The sequence below is a fragment of the Pavona decussata genome, unplaced genomic scaffold, assembly GCF_977016875.1.
Source record: "Pavona decussata unplaced genomic scaffold, jaPavDecu1.1 SCAFFOLD_114, whole genome shotgun sequence".
Classification (NCBI taxonomy): Eukaryota; Metazoa; Cnidaria; class Anthozoa; order Scleractinia; family Agariciidae; genus Pavona; species Pavona decussata.
This window is the reverse complement of record NW_028145528.1, coordinates 5230443-5255386: the sequence shown is the minus strand read 5'-3', so window position 1 is coordinate 5255386 and position 24944 is coordinate 5230443. Positions and strand designations below refer to the sequence as shown.

Below are 24944 nucleotides of genomic sequence, written 5' to 3'. Positions count from 1 at the left end.
AAAATTAAATGTTGCCCTCGGGTATATTCTACCCAAGTGGGCACAGGGCAGATTAATAAGACAAAAAATTAAGTGATACCCTCGGGTATATTCTACCCAAGAGGGCACAGGGCAAATTAATAAAATAAGAAATTAAGTGATACCCTCGGGTATATTCTACCCTAGAGGGCACAGGGCAGATTAATGAGACAAAAAATTAAATGTTGCCCTCGGGTATATTCTACCCAAGAGGGCACAGGGCAAATTAATAGGACAAAAAATTAAGTGATACCCTCGGGTATATTCTACTCAAGAGGGCACAGGGCAGATTAATAGGACAAAAAATTAAATGTTGCCCTCAGGCATATTTTACCCAAGAGGGCACAGGGCAGATTAATAGGACAAAAAATTAAATGTTGCCCTCAGGCATATTTTACCCAAGAGGGCACAGGGCAGATTAATAGGACAAAAAATTAAATGTTGCCCTCAGGCATATTTTACCCAAGAGGGCACAGGGCAGATTAATAGGACAAAAAATTAAGTAATACCCTCGGGTATATTCTAGCCAAGAGGGCACAGGGCAGATTAATAGAACAAAAAATGAAGTGATACCCTCGGGAATATTCTACCCAAGAGGGCACAGAAAAGAAACAGTTCTGAAAACTAGTCTATGTGAAATGTCCAGCCCACTGTAAAATCTGAAGCATCAGATCCTTTCTGTGTATCCATATTGCAGTATCTCCACTGGATGTTATTTACACTGACAGGGCCATTTTGTATGAAATCCCTAGCAGCCATTATAACTCCTATTCCACAGCTGCCAACTCAAATCGTGTTATCACCAACAGGCACCTGAGATGGTATTCCAAAGCGTTTAAAGCTCTGACAGGATTGCCAAAACTTTATATGGAGAAAGGGATGATGGGGATACAATTCAAGAAGGAGATTCAATGCTTCTTTGACACATGGAAGGGCTGTGGAAGGCACTAGGGATGTTAGCCCATCATCAAAATATAAAACCCCCTCAACAAGGTTGATATAGATCAGTCCCCAATGATTCAGCATGTGTACTGGCACCAGTATTTGCTGCAGGTTCGTAAAGGATGTCATCTGTGAAGCTCTTTCTCCCAACTGCCTGAGTTTGAATGCTTTGTTGTCAAGTTGCATCCACTGAAAAAATTCAACTGGAAAGTACAACACATCCTCTCTTCCCTGTGTATAGCTTTCCTTGAGGTATTTGCTAATGCATACATCAATTACAAAGCTATCAATATACCTTTCTTCCACAATATCCCAAAAAGAAAGGACATCAATAGCTTTGTGATCACATCTGAAGACAACACTTGTTGTTGGTCTATTCCAGAGGACATCTTGCAAAGCTGCAAGCTGTTGAGTTGTACAATTAATTTGGTTAAGCCAACAAGCTTCTGCAGCAATTCTATGTTTTGTGTCAGAAATTACAGAGAATTTTCGAAGAATTGCTAAGCCCCGTTCAGAGAATTGGCCTAAGCCTTGAATAGTAATTCCAGAAGGGTGGTTACCCTTTTTGCTATCATCAGTTAGGAGTTTCTCTGCTGCCTTCACAACTGCTTCACATGGACGTTGCACCAGAGTGCATGGATCAGCGAAGACTGAATTACTGTTTGCTGCAAGAGCATGCAAAGGGGTGAGTAAACTACAAGTCTACAATACCGGTGGGATTAAAGAGCCCAATGCAGCTAGCTCAGCTCTCGTGGTAGCTATTGATATGGCAGAGGCCAGTTGGGTCGTGGGCTGTTGTGCACTGTCGTCATGATCCATCATGATGGTTGTCTGTTCAGCTTCATCTTTTTCATCGCTGATAATGAATACCTCATTAGCTGCTGGGGCAGTTGGAGTATCCTTGAAGGGAAGCTGCTTGGGAGTCAAACCCGGAATAGGAGATTTCACCTCTTCTGAGCCCTTTTCAGAATCTCTCTTCTCTTGGGATGTCATTTTGGCTAAATATGTCTTTTCCCACTCATCATGGTCATATTTAAGTAGGGCAAATAAAGTGCGCTCATCAACACTAGTCCCCTTGTCTTTATCATAGACATACATCAAGAAATCTTCACCAAGTATTTCGTTAAAAAGGTGGTCCATGGCCAATATCCAATCGCGTTTCTCTGCTGTCCACATTCTAGTGTCAATGGGTTTCCACCCACATCCACGAAAGCTAAACTTCTTCTTCCCTAATATGAAATAAAATTTAGAATGTTCTTGAACATGAAACAAGCCTGGCTGAGTTAAAATGTTGCAACATTATATTATGATGAAGGGATAAAATATAAAACTGACAGAATGGCACACCACTGTATTAACCTTGTTATTATATTTTCATAAAAATTAATTTAATAAAGATCTCATGAATAAGAATGTGTTATTCTCGAAAGTGCAAAACCATTCATGGGATGAAATAAATGTGATTGTATATTTCCAGCCTGTTGAATGAATGAGAATGATGTATTATTCTAGAAAGTGACACAGGCATACTCGGAAAAAAGAAATCTGAGTGCTCCTATCAGGAGTATGCCTGTGTAACTTTCTAGAATAATACATCATTCTCATTCATTCACCAGGCTGGAAATATACCATCACATTTATTTCATCCCATGAATAGTTTTGCAGTAGTACACTCACGAAATATGACACAATCTTTGGCTTCACGAAAAGGATATCGCAGATCCACTGCAATGAATAATCGGCCACTTTTACTTTTACATAAGGTCATAAAAGGGTAGGTCTTTGAACAGTCTAGCACCCTGATGATTTTGTGGACTGTTGACAGCTTTTTCGAACATCAGGCAACATCAATACATGCTTCACTGCCCAACGTTCTCCTCAAAAATCATCCAGGCCCATTGGACAGTTTCCTAATGTTTCATATTGAATGGTTCAGGTTAATTTTGAGAGCTTTAAATAATAATATTAGGGGAGTGCATCTGTTATGGAAACTCAAAAGGACTTTATTTAAAAAAAAAACCTTGGTGTGTTTGAAGTTTGCTAAAATAAACAATGCAGACAATTACCTATAATGTGTTCTGACTTACATGACTGCCCTGGTGCAGAAGAATCATGGTTTGTTGCCTTTAAGTCGAGCTGTCGGTGTAATTTGTGGGATGCCTCAAAGCCTTGACCAGAGTACTTATGAAGAGACCGGAAGTGGCGAAGTAGCATGGCACTGTGGTCAATGATCAAATGTCCATAATCCCCTGTACCAAGGTGGATTCCAAAGAGTTTTTTCAAAAGGAACCCCCACTCTTTGCACTGAAATTCAAGAAAATGTATTGTCATGCACAGTAATTAACGTGTTGCTGTAACTACCTGGTGTAATTTATCAGTGAAAGTCAATCGTTGAAAGCTGATTGATTGATTGATTAATTAATACTAATCAATAAAAGTTAGGAAATAAATATCAATCAATGTTGGTGACTGATCAATAATTGATAGTCAGACCAAGATACTCGTTGATCAGATAAATGCTAGTTCATGGGAAAATTGAAGGGCTGGATGCATAACCGCCTAATATTTAATTATTACTAACATATTCCACTCACATAACATGATTACCATTGATTAACTTCGAATTGGATGATCTGGTATCAAACTGTTTTTGACATAAATGGAGACTAGTGTAATTCCACCGAGATTGAACTCAGTTTTGATCAGATGTCATGTTAAAGTGTATTAACAGTACGTGTCTCTTTAAAGTAAAAAGAGGCAAAATTTACTGCTGTAAGGACAAACAAGGATTATGGGCTCACACTCAAGCTTGTTACTTTGGGCAAGGTCAACTTGGACATCTTAAAAGAGAGGTTGTCTCAGTGCTCTGACTTATTATGACTTATTGTGTGAGCTCATAATAAACTAGTATTACACAGTACTTACCTTTACATCATGAATATCAATTAGCTGCTCCTCATCATCCTCAAAAACTCTATCACGTATTGTAAGAGCAATTTCTCTCCAATCACTGCAAACCTTAAGATAGAAAACAAATGAATTACAAAGCTGCAGTAGCCTTTCAACAGCCATTTTCTTTTTTGTACTTGAGCGGGTGAGTAGTGAACAGACTAAGCTGCAATTATAACCAATAGAACACTTACTGTAATAGCCGTTGATGTACATGTAACATCAACTTTAACTGACCGAAACCTTTTTTTACTAATAAGATGAAAGTTGGATATGTTCACCAGTTCTTACAAAGAAAAATAATATATTACATCTAACATCTGATCTACTTACCTTTTTAAAATATACAACTTGCAGTTGAGCAGCATAGCTTGCAAAGGGGTCTTTCTGTACTTGAGGCTGACATTTGGTGCGGTCCCTTTTCTTTCTTTTAGGGCTAGGCTCATCACAAGCTGCTGCCATGTCACTCAGTTGTAAAAACTGTGATTCAATCTCCTTTTGTTTACTTTCCCATTGTTGTTTGCTGTTGGTTAGGAATGTTTCCAGATCTAAAACAAAAGGCAAATCATGTGCTCACTAAACAATGCAACTATTTACTAATTTAGGAACAAAATACTGCACAAGTTGTATTAATTGCAAATAGGGGGACAAATATATAATATTCCATGAATGTAAAAAACATTCAGCCTTGTCACTTACCACTATCTTTTACAATTTGAAATTTTCTTGTCTTGTGCCATAATCCCTCAACACTTCTCCAGACTCAAGTATCTCTTTGACAAACTGCATTGAAACAGTTAATTCAAACCAGCAGGTTCATAAACAAGTGAACTCTGTCAGATTTTGGTTCCATTAAGTCAAGAAAAAATATATAATCAAATATAACTTGATGCCAGGGCATACAACTATTATCTTTTGGACCATTTTTGGGAAAGCTGGCTACATAGAATAGATGTGGTGTCAAATGCCTAAAATTCACTGTATATCTTGCTGCATTCTACACAATAACAAGATTTAAGGTTTAATAGTATCCACCAACCATCCACAAGGAGAGGTGTCATGGCGGTCGGACGTGTTCTCCGCGGTCTGTGATTCTTCTACTGAGAAAAGCCATGACAGGCTTATTTTGTGAGCGTAAAGTAAGAGCAACGTCTTTCTAACAACATTTTCCGAAGCTTACAAACAACCGTTGCCATTCCATTGCTTACTTTGATGTCTAAGCGTGTTGAACGATCCAGTTCAAGCAGTTCGTGTTCGAAGCCTTCCCCTAAAAGAAACAAGCACAAGAGTGACGATATGGAAAGCGACCGAGAAAGCGACTCACCAATCTCTCTAAAGCAGCTCCTCGACAAGCTAAACTCCATGGAATCTAGAATGGAAGATAATTTTTCAAATCTCCACTCACAGATCGCTCAATTAACACACGAGTTCAAAGAAGAAATCAATGGCGTCAAGAATTCGCTGAAGGAATTTGAAAAATCCCTCAACAGCACTTGGGGCTTCATCGAAGATCTTCAGCAAGAATCGAAAGCCTTTAAAGACTCGAAAGGTTCCCACCAAAAGATGTTGGATGAGCAAGCATCAGAGATACTACGGCTGAAATCTGAGCTGATCAAAGTAAAAGCCGAAAACGATAAACTCACACCTTCCTTAAAGGAAACTCAAGAGAACCTCATTGCACTTGAGAACTACACCAGAAAAGAAAACCTCCGTTTCATGAATATCCCTGAGAGTCAAAACGAAAACTGCTCAGACATCGTGTACGACATAATTGAAAACGACCTCAATATCGACCCTGAAGACATCAGATTCCATGCTGTTCACCGCGTGGGCAAACCTCACACACGAGATGATGGTACAACTCCCTCTCGCCCAAGGCCAATAATCGCAAGATTTGTAGTAAGAGAAGACAGGGACACAGTTGTCTCGGTCAAAAACCGATTAAAGTCGTCATACAGATACTCTGATGCTTACATCGCTCAAGACTTTGCGCGCGCAATTCAACAAGAAAGGAAAACCTTAATACGAGCTATGTTCGCTGCAAAGAAGAAAGGCCGAGATGCAAAGGTAATAAACAGAAAGCTCTTTATTGATGATAACGCTTATGACATCTCAAACATTCCAATAGACTTTAAAGTTGCCTCTATCTGATTTACCCAATAAGTTTAGAAAAAATAGGAGTTCAAAGCCTGATCCGTTGGCTATTTCTCAGTATTCACTGTAAGGTCGGTCATGCAATTACCCATGTGTTTGTTTGTGTATTTATTTTTATCGTCGCTGTTCTGTGCCCTTGTTTCTGCCTGTTTTTTGCCTGTTTTCACCTCAGATTATGCTAATTTCGCCTATTTTATACCTGTTCAAAAGGAAAGCTTTCAAAGTTTCATGCCCATACATACCTTTCAGTAATACTTACAATGGATTCGCACCTTGATCTTGATGTTAAATTCCTATCTTTAAATGTGAGAGGGCTGAATAAGTCAATCAAAAGACGTTCGATCTTCAGATGGTTACACAACCAGAAACTTCAATTCGCATTTTTACAAGAAACGTACAGCTCCAAAAATTACGCGCATATCTGGGAAGCCGAATGGGGTGGAAAAGCCTTTTTCAGCCACGGCACTTCACATAGCAAAGGTGTAATGACACTAATTAATCCTAGATTGGACTTTAAAGTAAATGCGAGCATTTCTGATAAAACTGGTAGGTTTTTAATTCTGGATTTAGTCATCGATGAGACACATCTTATACTTGTAAACATTTATGCTCCAAACGATACCAGCCAACAAGTGGCTTTCTTCAAAGAGCTTAATCACCACCTTGAAGAATTTGCGCAAGAAAACGTTGTAATTGCCAGTGACTTTAATTGCGCTTTGTCAAGCAGAGATAAAAAAGGTGGAAACCCGGTTTCGAAGAAAACCCTCGTAATTAAAGAAATCGAGCGTTTATCCAACCTGTATAATTTAACAGACATTTGGCGCAACCTTAATCCGTACACAGATCGATTCACGTGGAGAAACAAATCCTTCAAAATTCAATGCCGCTTGGACTTCTTTCTTATTTCGAAAGACCTCATTAATGATGTGCAGTCTTGTAGTATTTTAAATGCGCCCGAGTCAGACCATTCTGCTATTACACTCATCTTAGATCTAAAGAGCTTAAGCAACACAAAGGTCCTGGGTTCTGGAAATTCAACAGTTCCTTGCTTGAAGATGAAGTATACATCAATAAATTACGCGAAAACATAATCCTCTTCAAAAACAAGTACTTTGACATCGATGATTTGGGATTAAAATGGGACCTAATTAAAATGGAGATCCGCGGTTTCACAATCAAATACTCTAAACTCAAAGCCAAAAAGAGAAAAAACGAAGAACGCTTGCTGCAAAATAAAGTAAACGAGCTGTTGCAAAAATCTGAAACAAATCCTAACAATAAACAACTTCTTAACGAGCTCTATGCTACTAAATTACGCCTACAAATGATTATGTGACAAAAAACAAAAGGAGCAATCATTAGAAGTAAAGCTCGGTGGCAAGAAAAAGGTGAACGCAATACTCGATACTTTCTCAATCTAGAAAAACGAAATCATTTAAGGAAAACAGTTACAAAACTAAAGGTAGGCGACGATAAATATACTACCGACCAGTTTGAAATATTAGAGGAAGAAAAAACGTTTTATAAATCTCTTTACAAGTCACAAAACACAAACGAGCATGATCTCTCTGAATCCACCTTTTTTGCATCCAGAAACATAGCTCCTCTGAAAAAAGAAGAACAAAAACTTTGCGAAGGGCTTGTTTCAGTAAACGAATGTTTAAATGCACTGAAAGAGTTTAAAAATGCTAAATCTCCTGGTACCGATGGCTTCTCTGCGGAGTTTTATAAATTTTTCTGGCCCGAACTGGGCACTGAGATGGTTTCCAGTTTTAACCATGCCTTCCGATCAGGAACCCTCTCTATCAGCCAAAGACGAGGGATTATTTCGTTAATTCCTAAGAAGAACAAAGATAAAACTTTGCTTGATAACTTAAGAGTTATTGTCTGAGAAAACCAGGCAGGTGGTCAAAGATCGGGGTCGGCCAATTCATTCCATACTAACATCATAGATAGGTTAGGTGGACTTATGGATAAATATACTAAAGTTTGCTCTTCAAGTGTTTTGGTATACGAGATATGAGATCCACTCTCCATCACCCCCTTAGGTCCTAGTTTTTCTGGTAAATTTGACCCAAATTTGACGGCCAGCAAAAACCGTACAATTTAGCGAACGAAGTTCGTGTTTTGTACCCGATATAAATGGACATAGAACTTCTTGTAAAAAGCCAGAGATATGCGAAATAAGCACAAGTCACTCTACAACATTTAGTTTTGGAATACCTCTATTTCGTATCTGCAAATGGGCAAGAAATTAGCCATTTTCGACTTCACGCAGAACACACAACTAAAAATTCAGCAAAGATCGGATGGCAAAACCAAACACTCTTACCTTCCCTCTATTAAAATCAGCAATAATCTTTTTGGGCCATTCAAACAGCAAGATGCTACATCACCTCCATTTCTCCTACTACTCGATGTCATGTAGAGCACGAGACGACGCAATCAATGTGCTGTTTAAGCCGCTCCTGGATTTTGCATTGAGTTTGTTTTAAGTTAAAAATATACAGTTGATCAAATTAGTTCCACAAAAAATTCAAATCCCCTCTCTCGCGAATTTAACGGAAAGGAAATTAAGAAAACACGAAAATAAACCAAACGACGCCATGTTGAATTTGTTTACTCGGGATAGACTGGGAACTAGTTGATTGGTTGTAAAGGAGCCAGGGGCTAAGTTAAGGCTTGCCATGGATGATTGTTCCACGCTGTTTTTCATAAGTAAGCTTTTTGATTTGAGGAAGGTTGGTTTAGGCTCATGCCGTAAACGGCAAGGAATAACAAACTATTGGGAAATGAAGATACCAACAAGAGTTACAACCATTTCCTTGCTTATTAAATGGCCTACATGTTATGCTTGCTGGGCAGGGAAAATCGGTTTGAAATTTAATTTGCATTTTGTGGGCTTTGATTAGGTGAAGTTTCTGGGTCAAGCTGTCTTGTACTGTCAAAGACGGGATTACAACGAATCAAATAAGGGCCAAAAACACAAGAGTAATCTGAATGAACAATACCGTAGCCCAGTTGGAAGTCTTGTTTGAGATTCACTTGCAGAAACTCTATTTTGTTCCAAAACAAAGGGAAAAAAATACGAAAAAAAATAGCGTCATATTATTTTATATCGTAAGAGACTATATATGTACGAAAGTATTTTATGACAATTTTGTTCTTAACATATTTACATTTATTACCTGACATATGGTCTTCGCTCCAGTCTTTTGCGACAGTATTTACATTGCAGTCAGAATCGTAATGTACAGCGCAAAATGAGCTGCTCGTTTTCAACTGTTGACAGTGTGTGCGGTCCAACACCATACGCGCCAAATGAGCTTTATATTATTCCTCTAAGATCATGCAGAAAGGATTTAACAGATTATCTAACTAATCTGGGTGTCAGTGGAAGTCGAGGCTTAGGGACACGGATTAACGAGGCTGATGTTATTCTCAATCGCGCCGGATTGCATTCTCTCTCAGAGGAAGACAGGGAAAGGATTACCGTATGTCCAAAGCACAGATACGAATTAACAACGCATTACCAGAAGTTAATATCCAGTTGTTCTCACCCATCTCACAGAGGTGAAGCGAAAAAATTAAAAAATCCACGTCGGGTAAACAAACAGGTGTCGGAAGAAATATATCAGGAGTTTCAAGTTTCAGTTCCAATAGGATCGGGTAAGTACAATAAGCCAATATTTAAATTATTCTCGCAATTCACCTATCTATTTTTGGTAATTAATTTACTCTTTACATGTTACCTAAAGATATTTTCACCTTACGTGTAGTTTCTTATCAGTTCGGAAATCTCTGCTAATTTAACAGATGCGTTGTTTTGTTACAATGTAACAAACATCTCTTTCAATTGAAATCAACATTTCAAATGTTTTTTTTTAGCCCTGTGTAACACTTGTCGAAAAGGCCATTCAAGCAGATTTAGAGTGGAGGATGCTACCTCAAAATCTGAGGACGAGCTTAAGGTGAATGTTTTGAATTAAAAGTAAGATTACTGTTCCCTTGGACGATATGTAACTTCTTTATTTATTCGACCCGGAAACAATTTTGTGATGATGTCAATAGAGTTTTTTAAAAACTCTTAAAAGAGTTGGCCGTTGCAGATTCTACGTAACGTGATGTTATTTGTTTATTCTCTGATTAGCGTTCTTGACGGTTCGGCAGCTCCTCCTTCCCGTCTCCTATCATATTTTTCAAGGTATCAAAGCGGAGACCGCAATTAATCGGATTTCGCCACAATGTTCGTCGGTCTCTAAGGGCGGGACGAGGCGGGGTAGGGTGGAAAGTGCTCCCAAACCCTCTGTATTTGCTTACCAAACAAAGGTTTGGGTAGGGTGGCTACCGGTACAGCAGCCTGCCAAAACATCGTTTATTTACACATTGTAAGATGTCAAGCCACGTGACTAAAATTTAATACATCGTATTATTTCCTAATAAAAAAAAGTCGTGGAATTTGGTTACTATCAATGGTCACCCCTTTCACGAGTAGAAAAGGAATAATAAGTTCCTGTTAATGGTTTTTAGCTCCCCCTGTCTTACTTTTGTCAAAAAGTAAATGATGATGATGATGATGATGATGATGATGATGATGATGATGATGATGATGATGATGATGATGATGATGATGATGATGATGATGATGATGATGATGATGATGATGATGATGATGATGATGATGATGATGATGATGATGATGATGATGATGATGATGATGATGATGATGATGATGATGATGATGATGATGATGATGATGATGATGATGATGATGATGATGATGATGATGATGATGATGATGATGATGATGATGATGATGATGATGATGATGATGATGATGATGATGATGATGATGATGATGATGATGATGATGATGATGATGATGATGATGATGATGATGATGATGATGATGATGATGATGATGATGATGATGATGATGATGATGATGATGATGATGATGATGATGATGATGATGATGATGATGATGATGATGATGATGATGATGATGATGATGATGATGATGATGATGATGATGATGATGATGATGATGATGATGATGATGATGATGATGATGATGATGATGATGATGATGATGATGATGATGATGATGATGATGATGATGATGATGATGATGATGATGATGATGATGATGATGATGATGATGATGATGATGATGATGATGATGATGATGATGATGATGATGATGATGATGATGATGATGATGATGATGATGATGATGATGATGATGATGATGATGATGATGATGATGATGATGATGAGTGGCTATAGCTGCAAATGTTGTCCCGAAAATGGTTGCATTTTCTCCACTTATACAGTCGGCTCCCGATAACTCGAACCCTCGCTAATTCGAACCAATTTTCTTTTCCTTTCAGGTCATTTGCTAAATAATTTTACCCTCGATAACTCGAACCTTTTTCAATTTCCCTTGAAGGTTCGAGTTATCGGAAGTCGACTGTATTTCAATCGGAGAGGATTGAAATGTTCCACATCTTTCGTGTCCAACTCTGGTTAGCTCTTCACCACGGTGAAAAACAGGGTCGGAATTCTTCACGTTCACATTAACAGTCCATTTATTAGCACGAGCACATTTGTCACCTTTTAATTAAGGGTTTGAATCAAAATTGAAAATTAATACAGTCGATTCCCGATAACTTAAACCCTCGCTAACTCGAACCTCGCGCTAACACGAACCAATTCTCCCATCCTTTCAGGTCATTTTCTATATAATTTTACCTTCGATAACTCGAACTCCCAATAACTCGCACCTTTTTCAATTTCCCTTGAAGGTTCGAGATATCGGGAGTCGACTGTATGTAGGATTTTATCCAGGAAAATTTCAGGTACTTTTATTGAACTGGAAACAAAGAAAAACAAACAACTGGTACACACAATATGTTCTATTGAATATTGTCATTAATTAAGTCACTCCTATCTATATAGGATGAAGTGGAAAACACTGGAAAGGAAGGCAGTGATTTATGTCCAGTAAACGAACCTAGTGGATTCAACTCTACTGAGTTAGACTTTGAAGGCAACATTAACTTATCACATTCTGCTTCTTCTGAGTTTGAATGCACACTAAACAGCACTGTTACTGACCTTAAAGAAGAAGATGAAGAGATTAGCTTTTGGGTAGATAAAGAACAGCATCAGCAAGAGAAACGTGCAGTCTTGAATGAAGCATTGGCACATATATCAGATGGAAGAGTTAGTCCGATAGCTTCGACTCTAAATTCGAATTGGGAAAGTATATCAAGCACACAAAAGGCCTACTACCTGCGGAAAGTGGGTCAAGTTCTCACCGAGGTGTTAACAACCATTGCACCAGATCAAGAAGAGAAAGTATTGGAAGCATTGAGGCGTTCCTTAGATGCGACTCTTGTCAAAAAAGGAACCGAAAGCAGAGCATGTTCTGTCAAAGAAGAAGTGACTACAGACCAACTGTCGATTTTGCTGAAGGTGTATCATGAAGCGGAAAGTCGACATACTCAATTGCAAATTCTATCAATGTTTGCGAAACATTTTTCAAAGAAGGAGATCAGAGAAATGATTCCAGGTCTTAGCAAATGGCAGATCGATCAAGCCCGTCGCCATGCTGCAGAAGAAGGACCAGGACAACCAGTGGTGTCGGTGCCCATTAAACGGACACGCCTTGATCCGGTGAAAACAAATCACTTCGTCAACTTTATTGCTAGTGCAAATTTTATACAGGACGTTGCCTATGGGACTAAAGAATTAAAGCTAGATTCTGGGGAGAAGATCACCATTCCGAATGTGATAAGAACGATGATACCTTCACGAATAATCAAGCAATACATTTCTTATTGCCAAGAAACAGAGTTTAAACCCGCCAGTGAAAGAACATTGTATAGAATCATCGATGTGTGCGCCGCATCCAAGCAGAAATCGCTTCAGGGTTTAGATTATTTCTTAACGGAGGGGACACAGGCGTTCGAGTCGCTCGAACGTGTGATTATCGTGCTTGAAGAAGGTGGTGCAACTTCGATTTGGGGAAAGGAAGCCAAGAAAATCTTAAAAGAGGCCAAGCGTTACCTCAAAACTGACTTCAAAAGCCATGTTGGACCCGAGGAAAGATGTGTTGACCACTGCACTGGTTTCAGTCTCAGCGACCCTCACAACGACACGTTCGCTCAACATTGTGATCACACCCATGATGTGTCTTGCCCCTCATGCAGCCAGCTAGATGAGGTTTTATCTAATGTTATGGGCATGATCAATGCCCCGGAGCTTACTCTAACAGATGAACAGCAAAGTCAGGTTACATTTGATGTGACCCATGCAGTGGAGGCAATCGCTAATTGGAAAGCGCACATGCTTCGAACCGTCAACCAAGAGCAAGCCAAGGAAGAAACTCTCGGTGCACTTAACGATCAAAGCGTTCTCGTAATTATGGACTGGGCAATGAAATATCTGCCCCAGCGCTACCGAGAGCAAATGAGCGATTTTTACGGAAAGCGAGGAAAAAGTTGGCATGTTGCTTGCGTTGTTTTCAAAACTGGGGAGAACGAATTCAATGTTGAAACCATTGTGCACATATTTGATAGCTGTATACAGGATTGGTTTTCCGTTGCATCCATCGTGGAGCACGTTCTTGTTACCATCAAGCAAGACCACCCCAACGTGGAGATGGCCTATCTGAAATCTGACAATGCTGGATACTACCATAATGCCTCACTGATTCTGTCCCTGAAGTCCATTGGAGAGAGGGCAGGCATAAGTGTGAGAAGGTATGACTTTTCAGATCCACAATCGGGAAAGGACGTTTGTGATAGGAAGATCGCTCCAATGAAAGGTCACATACAGAGATGGGTAAACGAAAAGCACGATGTTATCACAGCCGTTGACATGAAGGAGGCATTGGAATCTTATGGTGGTGTCCGTGGATGCAGAATAGCAGTTGCAGAAGTAGATGTAGCAATGGCAGCTAAGCCAGTAGAATGGAAAGGGATTAGCGCTCTGTTCAACTTTGAGTTTCTTGCCTCCGGAATAAGGGCTTGGAAAGCTTACGGTGTTGGTGAGGGTCAGTTGTTTCCATATGATGAAGAAAGTAGATCTCTGCAGGGTCCAACTGGTCTTCATATCATTATGCCTCTTACGTCTCTCACCCCACTGTCAACGCCAGGGCTGCTAATGGTAAAAGCGAAACATACTAATTCGCAAGACCTTTTTATGTGTGAAGAAGAAGGTTGTGTGGCCACATTTCGAACCCAGGGGGGTCTCCAAGGTCACATGGATACTGGGCGACATGTGAGAGTGACGGAGCGCGAGACTGTTTACGATTTAGCACGAAAAGAATGGGCAGAAAAGGTCACGGGAATACAGTCAACGCATGTTGGAGAAACAGGGCACGCACGAGCAAGTAGTCATTCGATGTCAACACGAAAGGCACCGCTACAGGGATGGGCTCTAAAACGGCAACGAAAGGGTCAGAGAGCAACCGAAAACGCGAAGAGGTTTCTGTTGGAAAAGTTTAATAGAGGGGTGACAACGGGTAAGTTATACTTCAAAGATCAAGTAGTGATTATCACATTTAATGAAAAGATACGTCCTACTTCCTGAATTTAGCACGTTGAAGAACCCCAACCTTTGCGATACAGATCAGAATGGTCGTTCTTGATTAAAACCTCTCCGAATTGAGATCTTGTAAACGCGCAGACTTGATCAATAATCCCATCTCTTGTCTTCTTTTTACAAGTCTATTCCCAAGTACGTAGAGGTCAGTTTCTCCTTCCTTTTCACCTGCAGTGGATGTGAGTTTATAAATCACGTCATCTAATGTTTCACCGGTTTATTTTTTTGATCTAAGAAAATCAGTACAATAGCCCAATTTCGACAGATTAAAATTCAGCCGAAATTAATAGACCTCCAGCATTGAGCTCTGGGGAATAAACCCCACAAGCTCTGTTGTTATTCCCCGGAGCGTCGAGTTGAGGTCTATTGTCTCAGGAATTTTAATATATCGAAACTAGTGTATTGATCTCAACTATTCAGAACAACCTGAGGAGCCATGGAACTATGAAATGACTTTAGAAAATAATTAAATTAAAGATTTGAGAAACTAAAAACTTTCGTCAGTAGGCTGCCAAATGTGATTCAGTTACTTGAGCATGTAACCAATAGGTATGTTTAATTTGCTACTGAAGGAAACAAAGAAGATCCAGCAAAGGTGGCAAAAGAAATGAGAGTTGCTAGGGACGAGAGTGGTAAGCTTTGTTTTGCTCCAGAAGAATGGCGAACAGCCAAGCAAATAGCTAGCTATTTCTCACGACTTGCAGCAACGCAACGTCAGCAAAAAGCACCCGGAGAACCACTTGTTGAACAAGCAGAAGCCATCAGTGAAGAAGACCTCCAAGCATGGGAAACAGAAAGACAGCGGCAAGAACTGCAGACTGCGGTATACCAAGAGGTCGACTTACGGCATCCAATTGAATACAATGGCCATGACATCTGTGGCCTTGCAAAGCGGGGCATGCTAAAATCAAAATTTAAGGTTGCGCAACTAAAAGAAATTTGCTTTCTCTTTGAAATAGGAATTGAGGGGCCTGCGAATCGAAAAGACTCTTACGTGAAGCCACTCGAAGATCTGGTACAAACCTGCAGTTGTTTTAAGGAATGACTTGGGGATTCTGTTAACAAACCGGATTACTGGGAAAAAATGCTTGGCATGAGCAAAGGAAACAAAACAAAGCAAAAATCGGGGATAATACAGCCAAAACTAATTTTTTTGTGAATTTGTTGTGTAGGTTTTCAATAACAGCTTTTATAACCAAAAAGCGCATACTCCTAAGGGCGTTCTGGTGTACATGACAAGCCGGAAAGATAAGTCCAACGTTTTATATAAAGCAAATGACGTATTCAGTGAGGGCTTCTAGTAGGTAAATAATTCGCTTCACGGCATGTGTTCATTGACAGACCAACGGAACTAGCAAAGTTCAAAATAAGTAAACAAAAGACCGGAAACAAAAACAAACATGTCTTGGAAAAGGCAGTTATCTGTAGGTAAAAGGAAATTCCAACCCAAAGAAGATCTGCAAGGAAAATTTTCTTTTCTTAATATCAAGCGCACATTTTTCGTTAGTTATCCTTGCTTTGCGGTAAAGGTAGCGATCATATTTCAGCTTTCCTCAGTGATTCAGAGGGGAGCGTGTCCAGTAGAGAGATTAACCTTGGAAAGTCAATTTATTGAGTAGTAACTGTGATCAGTTTGCTTATACATTGTCCAGAGATTTGTTTTACTAGTGTTATGTAGTGCAAGCGTCAAATAACGGTACTTCTTTCGAAGTTACTAAACGGAAAGTTTCTTATATAAGCATTGTTATTTTTGGTATTAAATTCAACAACCTCAAATGTTCATGCTTTAGCGAGTTGTGAAGAACGCATGAGTTGAATATCTCGAGAGAAGTATAAGAGTTTATTTATGGGAGAGCATCTCTAATTTCTTGACGGTGGAAATGTACATCAAAAGCCGCGCACTCAAAAAAAAAACAAATGAAGCTATTTTTTCACGCTTTTGCGCGGTTCTTTTGGCTCTATTTTGAGCGTGATTCGTTCATGTTATTATTTGTTCAGATCTTGAGCTGTTTATCGCAACAAACAGACGTTTCTAATTAGCAACAATGCGACGGCGATAGGTCCTTCCCTGTCCCCTCCCTACCCAAAGTAAACATAAGTAGGTCCCAGTCCCCTGAGAGCAATCCAACACAAAATGGCGTCGATTTGTTTAGTTCGTATTTCTTTTCAAATTTTCGTTTTGTTAAATTGGCCAGAGAGGGGTTCTGATTTTTTTGGGACCACTTTTGTCAACTGCATATATTAAACCGTGGAGAAATCCAATGTGCAATCCAAGAGCTGCTTAATCGGCACATTTCTTGCGTCGTGTCGTGCTGTACATGACATCGAGTGGTAGGAGTAATGGAGGTGATGTAGCATCTTGCTGTTTGAATGGCCCAAAAAGATTATTGCTGATGGTGATAGAGAGAAGGTAAGAGTGTTTGGTTTTGGCATCCGATTCTTGCTGAACTTTTAGTTGTGTGTTCTGCGTGAAGTCGAAAATGGCTAATTTCTTGCTCATTCGCAGATACGAAATATAGGTATTCCAAAACTAAAAGGTGTAAACTGACTTGTGCTTATTTCGCATATCCCTGGCTTTTTACAAGAAGTTCTATGTCCATTTATATCAGATACAACACACGAACTCCGTTCGCTAAATTTTAGAGTTTTTGCTGGCCGTCAAATTTGGGTCAAATTTACCAGAAAAACTAGGGCCTGAGGGGGTGATGGAGAGTGGATCTCATATCTCCTATGCCAAAACACTTGAAGAGCAAACTTTTGTATATTTATCCATAGGTCCACCTAACCTATCTATGATGTTAGTATGGAATGATTTGGCCGACCCCCATCTTTCAGCTTTTTCAGATTTTGCCCGGTTTTCTCAGACATTCACTCTTAAGGCCTATCTCACTGCTCAATGTAGACTATAAAATCTTGACAAAAACTCTTGCGAAAAGGTTGGAGAAAGTGCTGCCCACAATCATAAACCCTGACCAAACTGGTTACGTCAAAGACCGCTTTATTGGTGAAAATGTTAGATTAATAAATGACATAATGTTTTTTACTGAGCATTCTAAAAAGCCCGGTATTGCAATTTTTCTGGATTTTCGAAAAGCTTTCGACACAATAGAATGGAACTACCTGTCTGCCGCCTTACAAGCGTTGAATTTTGGGCCTGACATGTTAAATTGGTTTCAAGTACTTTACCACCAAGTGTCCAGTTGCGTCCTACATAACGGACATGCATCCGACTTCTTTCTTCTCGAACGAGGTGTTAGACAAGGGTGCCCTTTGTCGGGTCTCCTTTTCGTTATTGGAATCGAGCTGTTCGCCAGGGCCGTTAAAAATGATACAGATATCAAAGGCATCAATGTAGACCAAAAAGAAATAAAAATTACACAATATGCAGACGACACCACAGTACTGGTGAGTGATTGCGACTCAATTCTAAGACTACTGAAACTTTTAGACGAATTCAAACAAGTCAGCGGATTGCAAATTAACACAGAAAAAACCGAAGCCATGTGGTTGGGTGCCTGGAAAAACCGCACAGAAAAACCTTTCGGATTTAAATGGCCACATGAGCCTGTTCTCGCCCTTGGAGTTTACTTCTCCTATGATCTTGAACGCGCGAATGTACTTAACTTTGAGGAGAAGATAACCACATTGGAAAAAACCCTGAACAACTGGAAACAAAGAAAGCTCACCTTAATGGGCAAAATAAATATTGTTAAAACATTAGGCTTATCGAAACTAATTTACAGTGCTTCCTTATTGTCTATACCGAAAGGTCTTATAGAAAAAATCAACAAAATTATTTTTAACTTCATCTGGGATAACAAACCAGCTAAAATTAAAAGAAAAACTATTATTGCTGAGAAAAAATGCGGTGGTTTAAGGATGGTCGATTTTGAAATGATGGAACGATCACTAAAAATAGACTGGGTTAAAAGAATTATAGAAAATTGTGACGCTTCATGGAAAATAGTCCCAGAATACGCTCTAAACCAGTATGGCGGTCTTACGTTTTTCATCAAGTGCCAATACGATATCAAACTATTCGATTTACAAAACCTCCCCGAATTCTACCGTACTATCTTGAGTTACTGGCAAAGCTTTAAACTTGTAACAAACCATGAAGTATCAGCGGAGAAGCAAATAATCTGGAATAATCGTGACATCCTAGTAGATGGAAAACCAATTTTCTACAACTCCTGGGTCAATAAAGGAATTATTTGTATCAAAGATTTACTAGCTGAAGACTTAAATTTTCTATCACTAACTGAGCTCAAAGCAAAACTTAACCTTGAAGTTCCCTTCACTACATTTTACGGTATACTGCAAACCATCCCAAAGATATGGAAAGTAAAACTCCGCAACACAGTCTCTTCAAAGGTACAATCTCTCTCGCTTCCGTCTACTAAAATTGCATATTCGATTTTACTTAGCAAATCCTATTTGATTCCAACCGGTGAGAGTAAAATTTTAAATTACGGCTTCACCAAAGAAAACATCCAAAACGTCTATATGCTCCCCTTCCGAATCTTGCATGAACCAAAGCTTATAATCTTTCAATTCAAAATTATTCATAACATCCTACCTACGCAGTCCAGTTTGTTTCGTGCTGGTATAAAGGACAGTGACAGTTGCCCGCTATGCAGCTACGAAAGTCAATCATTGTTGCACATGCTGTTTACCTGTAACATTTCCTACACGTTTTGGAACCTCTTTACGCGATGGTGGCACAAAACATACCAAGAACACATAAAACTCTCTGAAAGTGTGATTCTGTATGGTTGGCACCAAAAATCAAACAACTGGTCAGCGCTCAATTACGCCCTCGTTATTACCAAGTACCACATTTTTAGCACTAGTGTTTGCAATGGCATTTTAAACTTTGAAAGCTTTCTTTTACGCCTGAAAAACAAAATCTCTGTTATGCGAACATTAGCAGTAGCAAATAATAAATTAGAACAATTTGTTAAATCCTGGGCCCCTATGTAATTTGTATGCACGTGTTCCTCTGTTCGTGAAGAATGCTGTGTAAAGACTTGTAAATAATTTTGGTTTCAAACTTCACGCGCAGTGTGTATTTATATGTAAATGTGTGTATGTGTTAGTATCTGAAAGTCAGCATGTAACCAGGGTAAGCTTTAAACGTTATCTTGTAACTTACCTTGTATATATTTATCTCGTAAGTTAGCATGCTTTATTTTGTATTTGTAAGTAATTTTTTCAATAAAAAAAACAAAAAAAAAAAAAACCATTTTTCGCTCTTCATAAAATGTCACAAAATCCAAGATCACTTGCTTTGCCGATCCAGAACACTGGTTGTAATAGTTTGTGACTTTTTCAATTGGAAGTGATCTTTGTACAATACTTTCAAAATGTTTAAGAACTTCCCTCTCAAATGACCCTGGGGAAAAATTATTAAGACAAAAAAAATTGTTAATTATACTTACACAGATGATAAGAACAATTATTATTGACAATGGTGAAACACCAAGTCAACCTGGAAATCCAAGAAACAATGTACCAGAATAATTAAGCAAATTATTATACAATCAGGTAGTTCAGCTAAGTGGAACAGATTATACAGTTTAAACTAATACTGTATAAGAGGAATTAAGACCATTTCCCCTCAAATTTCAATCATTGGGCCCTGTCTTCCTCCAGATGAACATATAAACCACATAATCACAGGCTGCATCACTCCACAACCAATGAATAAAATCCAATCATGAACATAATCACTTAGCCACAACTAAAATTTTAATTATGAAGTAACAGCTAGTAATACCAGAAAAAGATGCAACTCTAATGGTGTTACGCTCAATTGCTGTCTGCTGTCCACGTCTCTCCTTTACTGTGACTCGTGGAAACCCTTTGCAGCTCTCTGGTCCATGGTCTGACAGGGCTCGGCTCAATTCATCGACTGCCAATTCGATAGGCAAATAACCCCAAGGATCCCAGGAGCTGCTCACAGTTCCTCATCTCACAGTGAAGGGAACATAGATTTATGTGGCTTAGGTCTTCTTCAAGCAAAAAAGTAAGGTCATCACAAAGACCTGTAGACCTGTCACAAAATTACAGAATTGAGAAAAGTTGTCACCATCACACAGTATATAGTTGTCTGCACTCAGTTCCTTTATTAACTTTAATAATTACCTTCCAATATTAGCCTTGGATCTCAAGCAGTCAACACATGTGTCCTCTGGAGCAGCCCCGTGGCACGTACATGCCTGTCAATTTTAAAGTGTGAATATCACAGATCAAAGTATTGCGGGTCTGTTCATGGTGATTTTTATGTATGCATACAATAGATGGTTTGCGGTGATCTAATCCCTCCCTCACCTTGTTTTAAAAGCAAGTTCATTTCAACTTAAGTACTAGGAGTTGAATGAGTGTAAGCTAAAACAACACTTTGAGGCCAGGGAATTGACCATGACAAAATTCTTGGCAAGTGAATATTTTGAAATTAAGAGAATGTTGTATGGATCCATCCAAACAGTGAGTATAATAGCTTAAGGACATGCTCAGCAATGTCAAAATTTTGTATCTCCATTAGAATATGGCAATTAAAATACAAGTCTTTGATTTTTACCATTTTTAAGATGCAGAAGTAACCCAGATGTATTTTTTTTGTGTTAAAGAAGCAGAATGAAACCAATTTCCCAATTTAAAAACAACTAAAAAATCTTTCTCTAATGGCTTCACAATATGCACAGAATTCTGTGTCAAATCCTCTCCCTCCAAGAATAAAGTCTTCATCATTTTTTTTACAAAGAAGCAACAGAAGGGCCTTATAGTCAAGGGTAACTGTCAAGAAAAAAGAATGGGTATGACACATTATAACAGAAATTATGAATCATGTACACTGCTGCAGTTGTGATTTTAGTTTCTATCATACAGATGATAAGGAGGCTGGTCAACAGTTGAGTTGTCTTCAGACAAAAACAACATGAATTAATTAACATTGAAACTCAAGTCAGTCATGAGTAACATTTCTCTGCCTGATGTGTGCAGACAAGACTTGAGCAAATTTGCCCAATCCTACAATATATGCCAACTTGTACAGTACGTTTGCATGGTTTCCATAGAATTGTGCCATATGGTGGTATGCAAATTTATGACATCTCGTACCTGTAAACTTGATTTGGTACTTTTTGCCATCTACAACAATCCCATGTTTCTTTATATGGCACTTCTGTTTATTCAGGTTTGAAATCAATTGGGTGAGTTGTTGTCTGAAACAAAAACATTTATGTATTTTATACACACAACCTTCATCATGGTAAACTAACCAAGATAAGGTGCCTGTTTTGCAAGATAACTAACAATAAACATAACAATTAGTTTTTAAGACTAGTAATATATAGTGTAACATGCAAGCTAACACACTGATATTTCTCAACACTTAATTATGACCAGAAAACTTGTAAAAATTAAAACAATAAATCACTATTTTTCACTAACAGCAAAAAAATGCATTGATTTTATGAATCAGCTTTGAGGCTATCAAAGCATGACAAACTGTACAGTGACCAACCAATTCCCAAATCAAATTTATATACTGACCCGTTTTCTTTACAGTTTGCAATGGCAATTGGATAAGCAGACAAGGCACTCTCTGAACTTTTGTTGGCAAAATCAGTGGGTACAATCCCAACTGCAACGTGACTCTTGCCTGTCAAAAAAAACATAGATTGTGATTGGCTTGTCAGATGAATATAATGCAATAATTTTTAAGATATACATACTAATGTATCAGTAAATCACTGCATTCAAACAGCTGCTCAATTATTGTCCACTAGGAAATTATAACTCAGTAAATATAATACCGTAAAATCTCAGTTATAAGCCCCCCCTCCCACTTATAGGCCCATCTTTATGCAAACACCACATCCCTACAAAAATACTGTATTCCTTTATAAATATCCCAACTCACACTCCTTCTTTGACTTGAAGGCCTAACAAAATCACATTCACAGAAGAGTCAGAACGAGCAGAGTATGGAACAATGAATTTTGTACTATCTGAAATCAAAGTTTGATCATATTTTGTTATGCTCTGGTTGCTGTTAAAGTTGAGTTTCAAATTTGGTCTTGAAGTGAAATAAACTGTTTTCTTATCAGCTTGTTTTGAAACAAGCTTTTTATTCCACTTTTAAGCCCTGCCAGATAAAAGCCCACTCAAAAGCCCTTATGAAATGGGATAAGCCCAGGGCCAGAGTTATAACTGCTATTTTACGGTATAATGATATTGAATTCAAGCATACACATATTCTACTTTCAAGTTTTCATCAAACTCTTTAAACCTAACAGTCTAACTGTCACATGTACAACTGTACAGTCAATTCAGAAAAACAATTTCCCTGATAGACATTTTCCTACTCTGTTCAACAGATTTTATGTGATATAATATTTTAACAAAACGGTTTCCTTTCTCTGTAAGCTATTGCTGCTAATCAAAGGATTATATATATTCCAGCTGACATTGCTACAGTTTTTGAGGTAAATGAATGGAAACAAAAATGAAAGTTGCACACTATACCTCCCAGTGGACGACCATCAAGTTTAATATTAAATTCCATGGTTTCCTGGTCAGATGAAACTAGGCACTGCTCTCTGATTGCCCAGACCAAAACAGATGACAGGTCCACACTACAGGCATGAAAGTCAGTATTCATCTTTTTTATCTTCAGTGTTTGTCGCACGACTGAGAAAACCATTTTCTTGACTGCCTTTATCTCATTTTTTGTCAATAATACTGCTGTGTCACTTGAACGCTGAAAAATATATTTCATATTATTATTATTAAATACAAACACTGCATTATGTGTTATTTTGTACCCAACAGTAAAACTTAGACACTTTAAGAAAAGGGGTTTGTCATAGCTGTCAAATCAGGTACACAAGGTCTGAAGAGCCGATAACTGACACTCCTAAATATCCCTAATCCCCCCACCCCCCCATCCCCCTCCACACACACACACACACACTCCCACCAACACCCAGGCGACCTATACCGTTTTACATGGTGGGTGAGCGGATGACAAAAGAACAGCAAACAATAGAACAATCAGAGCCTAGTGAGATTAGTACTTTTGAAAGGTGAGGATCCACTGCCACACACACCCATAAACTTACGAATTCAATTACCATAACAAACAAAAATTATAATTACCCCACTCCTTCCAAGCTGTGTAAGATTGAGCAAAGTCTGCCAAGCAGCATCTGGGAGTTTGGCTTGAATCTTAAAATACAAAAGTACCCAGTCTGGCACTCGAGTGCTTTCCAAAAACTGCTGGTGTGTTTCTGGCAGAAGAAGGTCAGTGATTCCCTTTTTAGATCCCTTGGAATCCATCGCAAGATTTAGAATCTCTGAAACAGTTTGAGACACAGCTTTCTTCTCAGCTTCATTCCCATACAGGAAACTGTTCCCCAAAACACAACCAAGAGATTCGTGATATTTTTCACAAACACCATCCAGATCCGTTATGATCCTTCTGCAATGAACTACCACTGTCCTTTTCTTAGAGGTGCATCCAAGTGGGCTTTCCTTTATGTCATCAATACTCGACGAAGAGCACAAGGAAACCGGAGATGAACCGTCAAAAGACAATGGAGTTGGGCAGCATTTCTCAGGCAATCTTGAAGGACTCAAATCTTTTCCAAGCACCGCGATTTCTGCTTCTAATTCAGAGATTCTTGATCTTAACTTTAAAAGTTCTTGATGTGCTGCTTCAAAGCGAGCTTTCCAACCTGACATCTGTGCATCCACGGCCTGAAATGGTAAATCTGCTTAACGCGCGCCAAAAATCGAACACTTCCTGTGTAAACTTGTTTGCGATTCGAGAATGACACAGTTCATGGCATCTTGAACAGCAGCAAATTCCGGAGATCCTACGAATATGCTTTGGGGGAACTCTCGCTGCCTCAATAACGTGGCAGAAAGACCAAACGAGCTGGCTACATATATATTACGGGTGTTCTTGTGATAAGAACACTTCTTGGTGGCGGGCTGAAGTTCTCGCGTTTCCACAAGCTGAATTTCGCCTGGAAATCGACGGAAAATTTCGTTTGTGGCGAAATCTTTTGGTCTGCTTCCACATAGACTCTTCGTGAGCACATACCAGTGTTTGTTGTTGTCCAGTGATGGGCCGGTAACTCTACAGAGTTCCCAAGTGTTCGGCGGCAATGAAGGCGAAGGCACCTCCATTGTGCAACCACATCGATTGACGATCTTGTCAAACACATCGTGTTTTAAGAATTGAAATTCCCGCTCCA

At 38.9% G+C, this 24944-nt stretch overlaps 1 protein-coding gene and 1 pseudogene across 1 annotated transcript; one reads left to right on the top strand and one right to left on the bottom strand.

The window, feature by feature from the left end:
• Positions 1 to 647: 647 nt before the first annotated feature.
• Positions 648 to 24426, bottom strand: LOC146470381 (uncharacterized; annotated as a pseudogene).
• On the top strand, positions 12592 to 15927 carry LOC146470382 (uncharacterized). The gene is made up of 2 exons (XM_085121899.1): positions 12592 to 14596; positions 15249 to 15927. The coding sequence occupies exons 1-2, from the start codon at positions 12592 to 12594 to the stop codon at positions 15719 to 15721; spliced, it is 2478 nt and encodes an 825-aa protein (XP_084978025.1). The 3' UTR covers positions 15722 to 15927.
• Positions 24427 to 24944: the final 518 nt, after the last annotated feature.

Coding starts and splice junctions, on each gene's coding strand:
- LOC146470382 (XM_085121899.1), top strand. CDS start 12,592: ATGTTTGCGAAACATTTTTCAAAGAAGGAGATCAGAGAAATGATTCCA. Junction 14,597..15,248: donor TAATAGAGGGGTGACAACGG/GTAAGTTATACT, acceptor TTGCTACTGAAG/GAAACAAAGAAGATCCAGCA.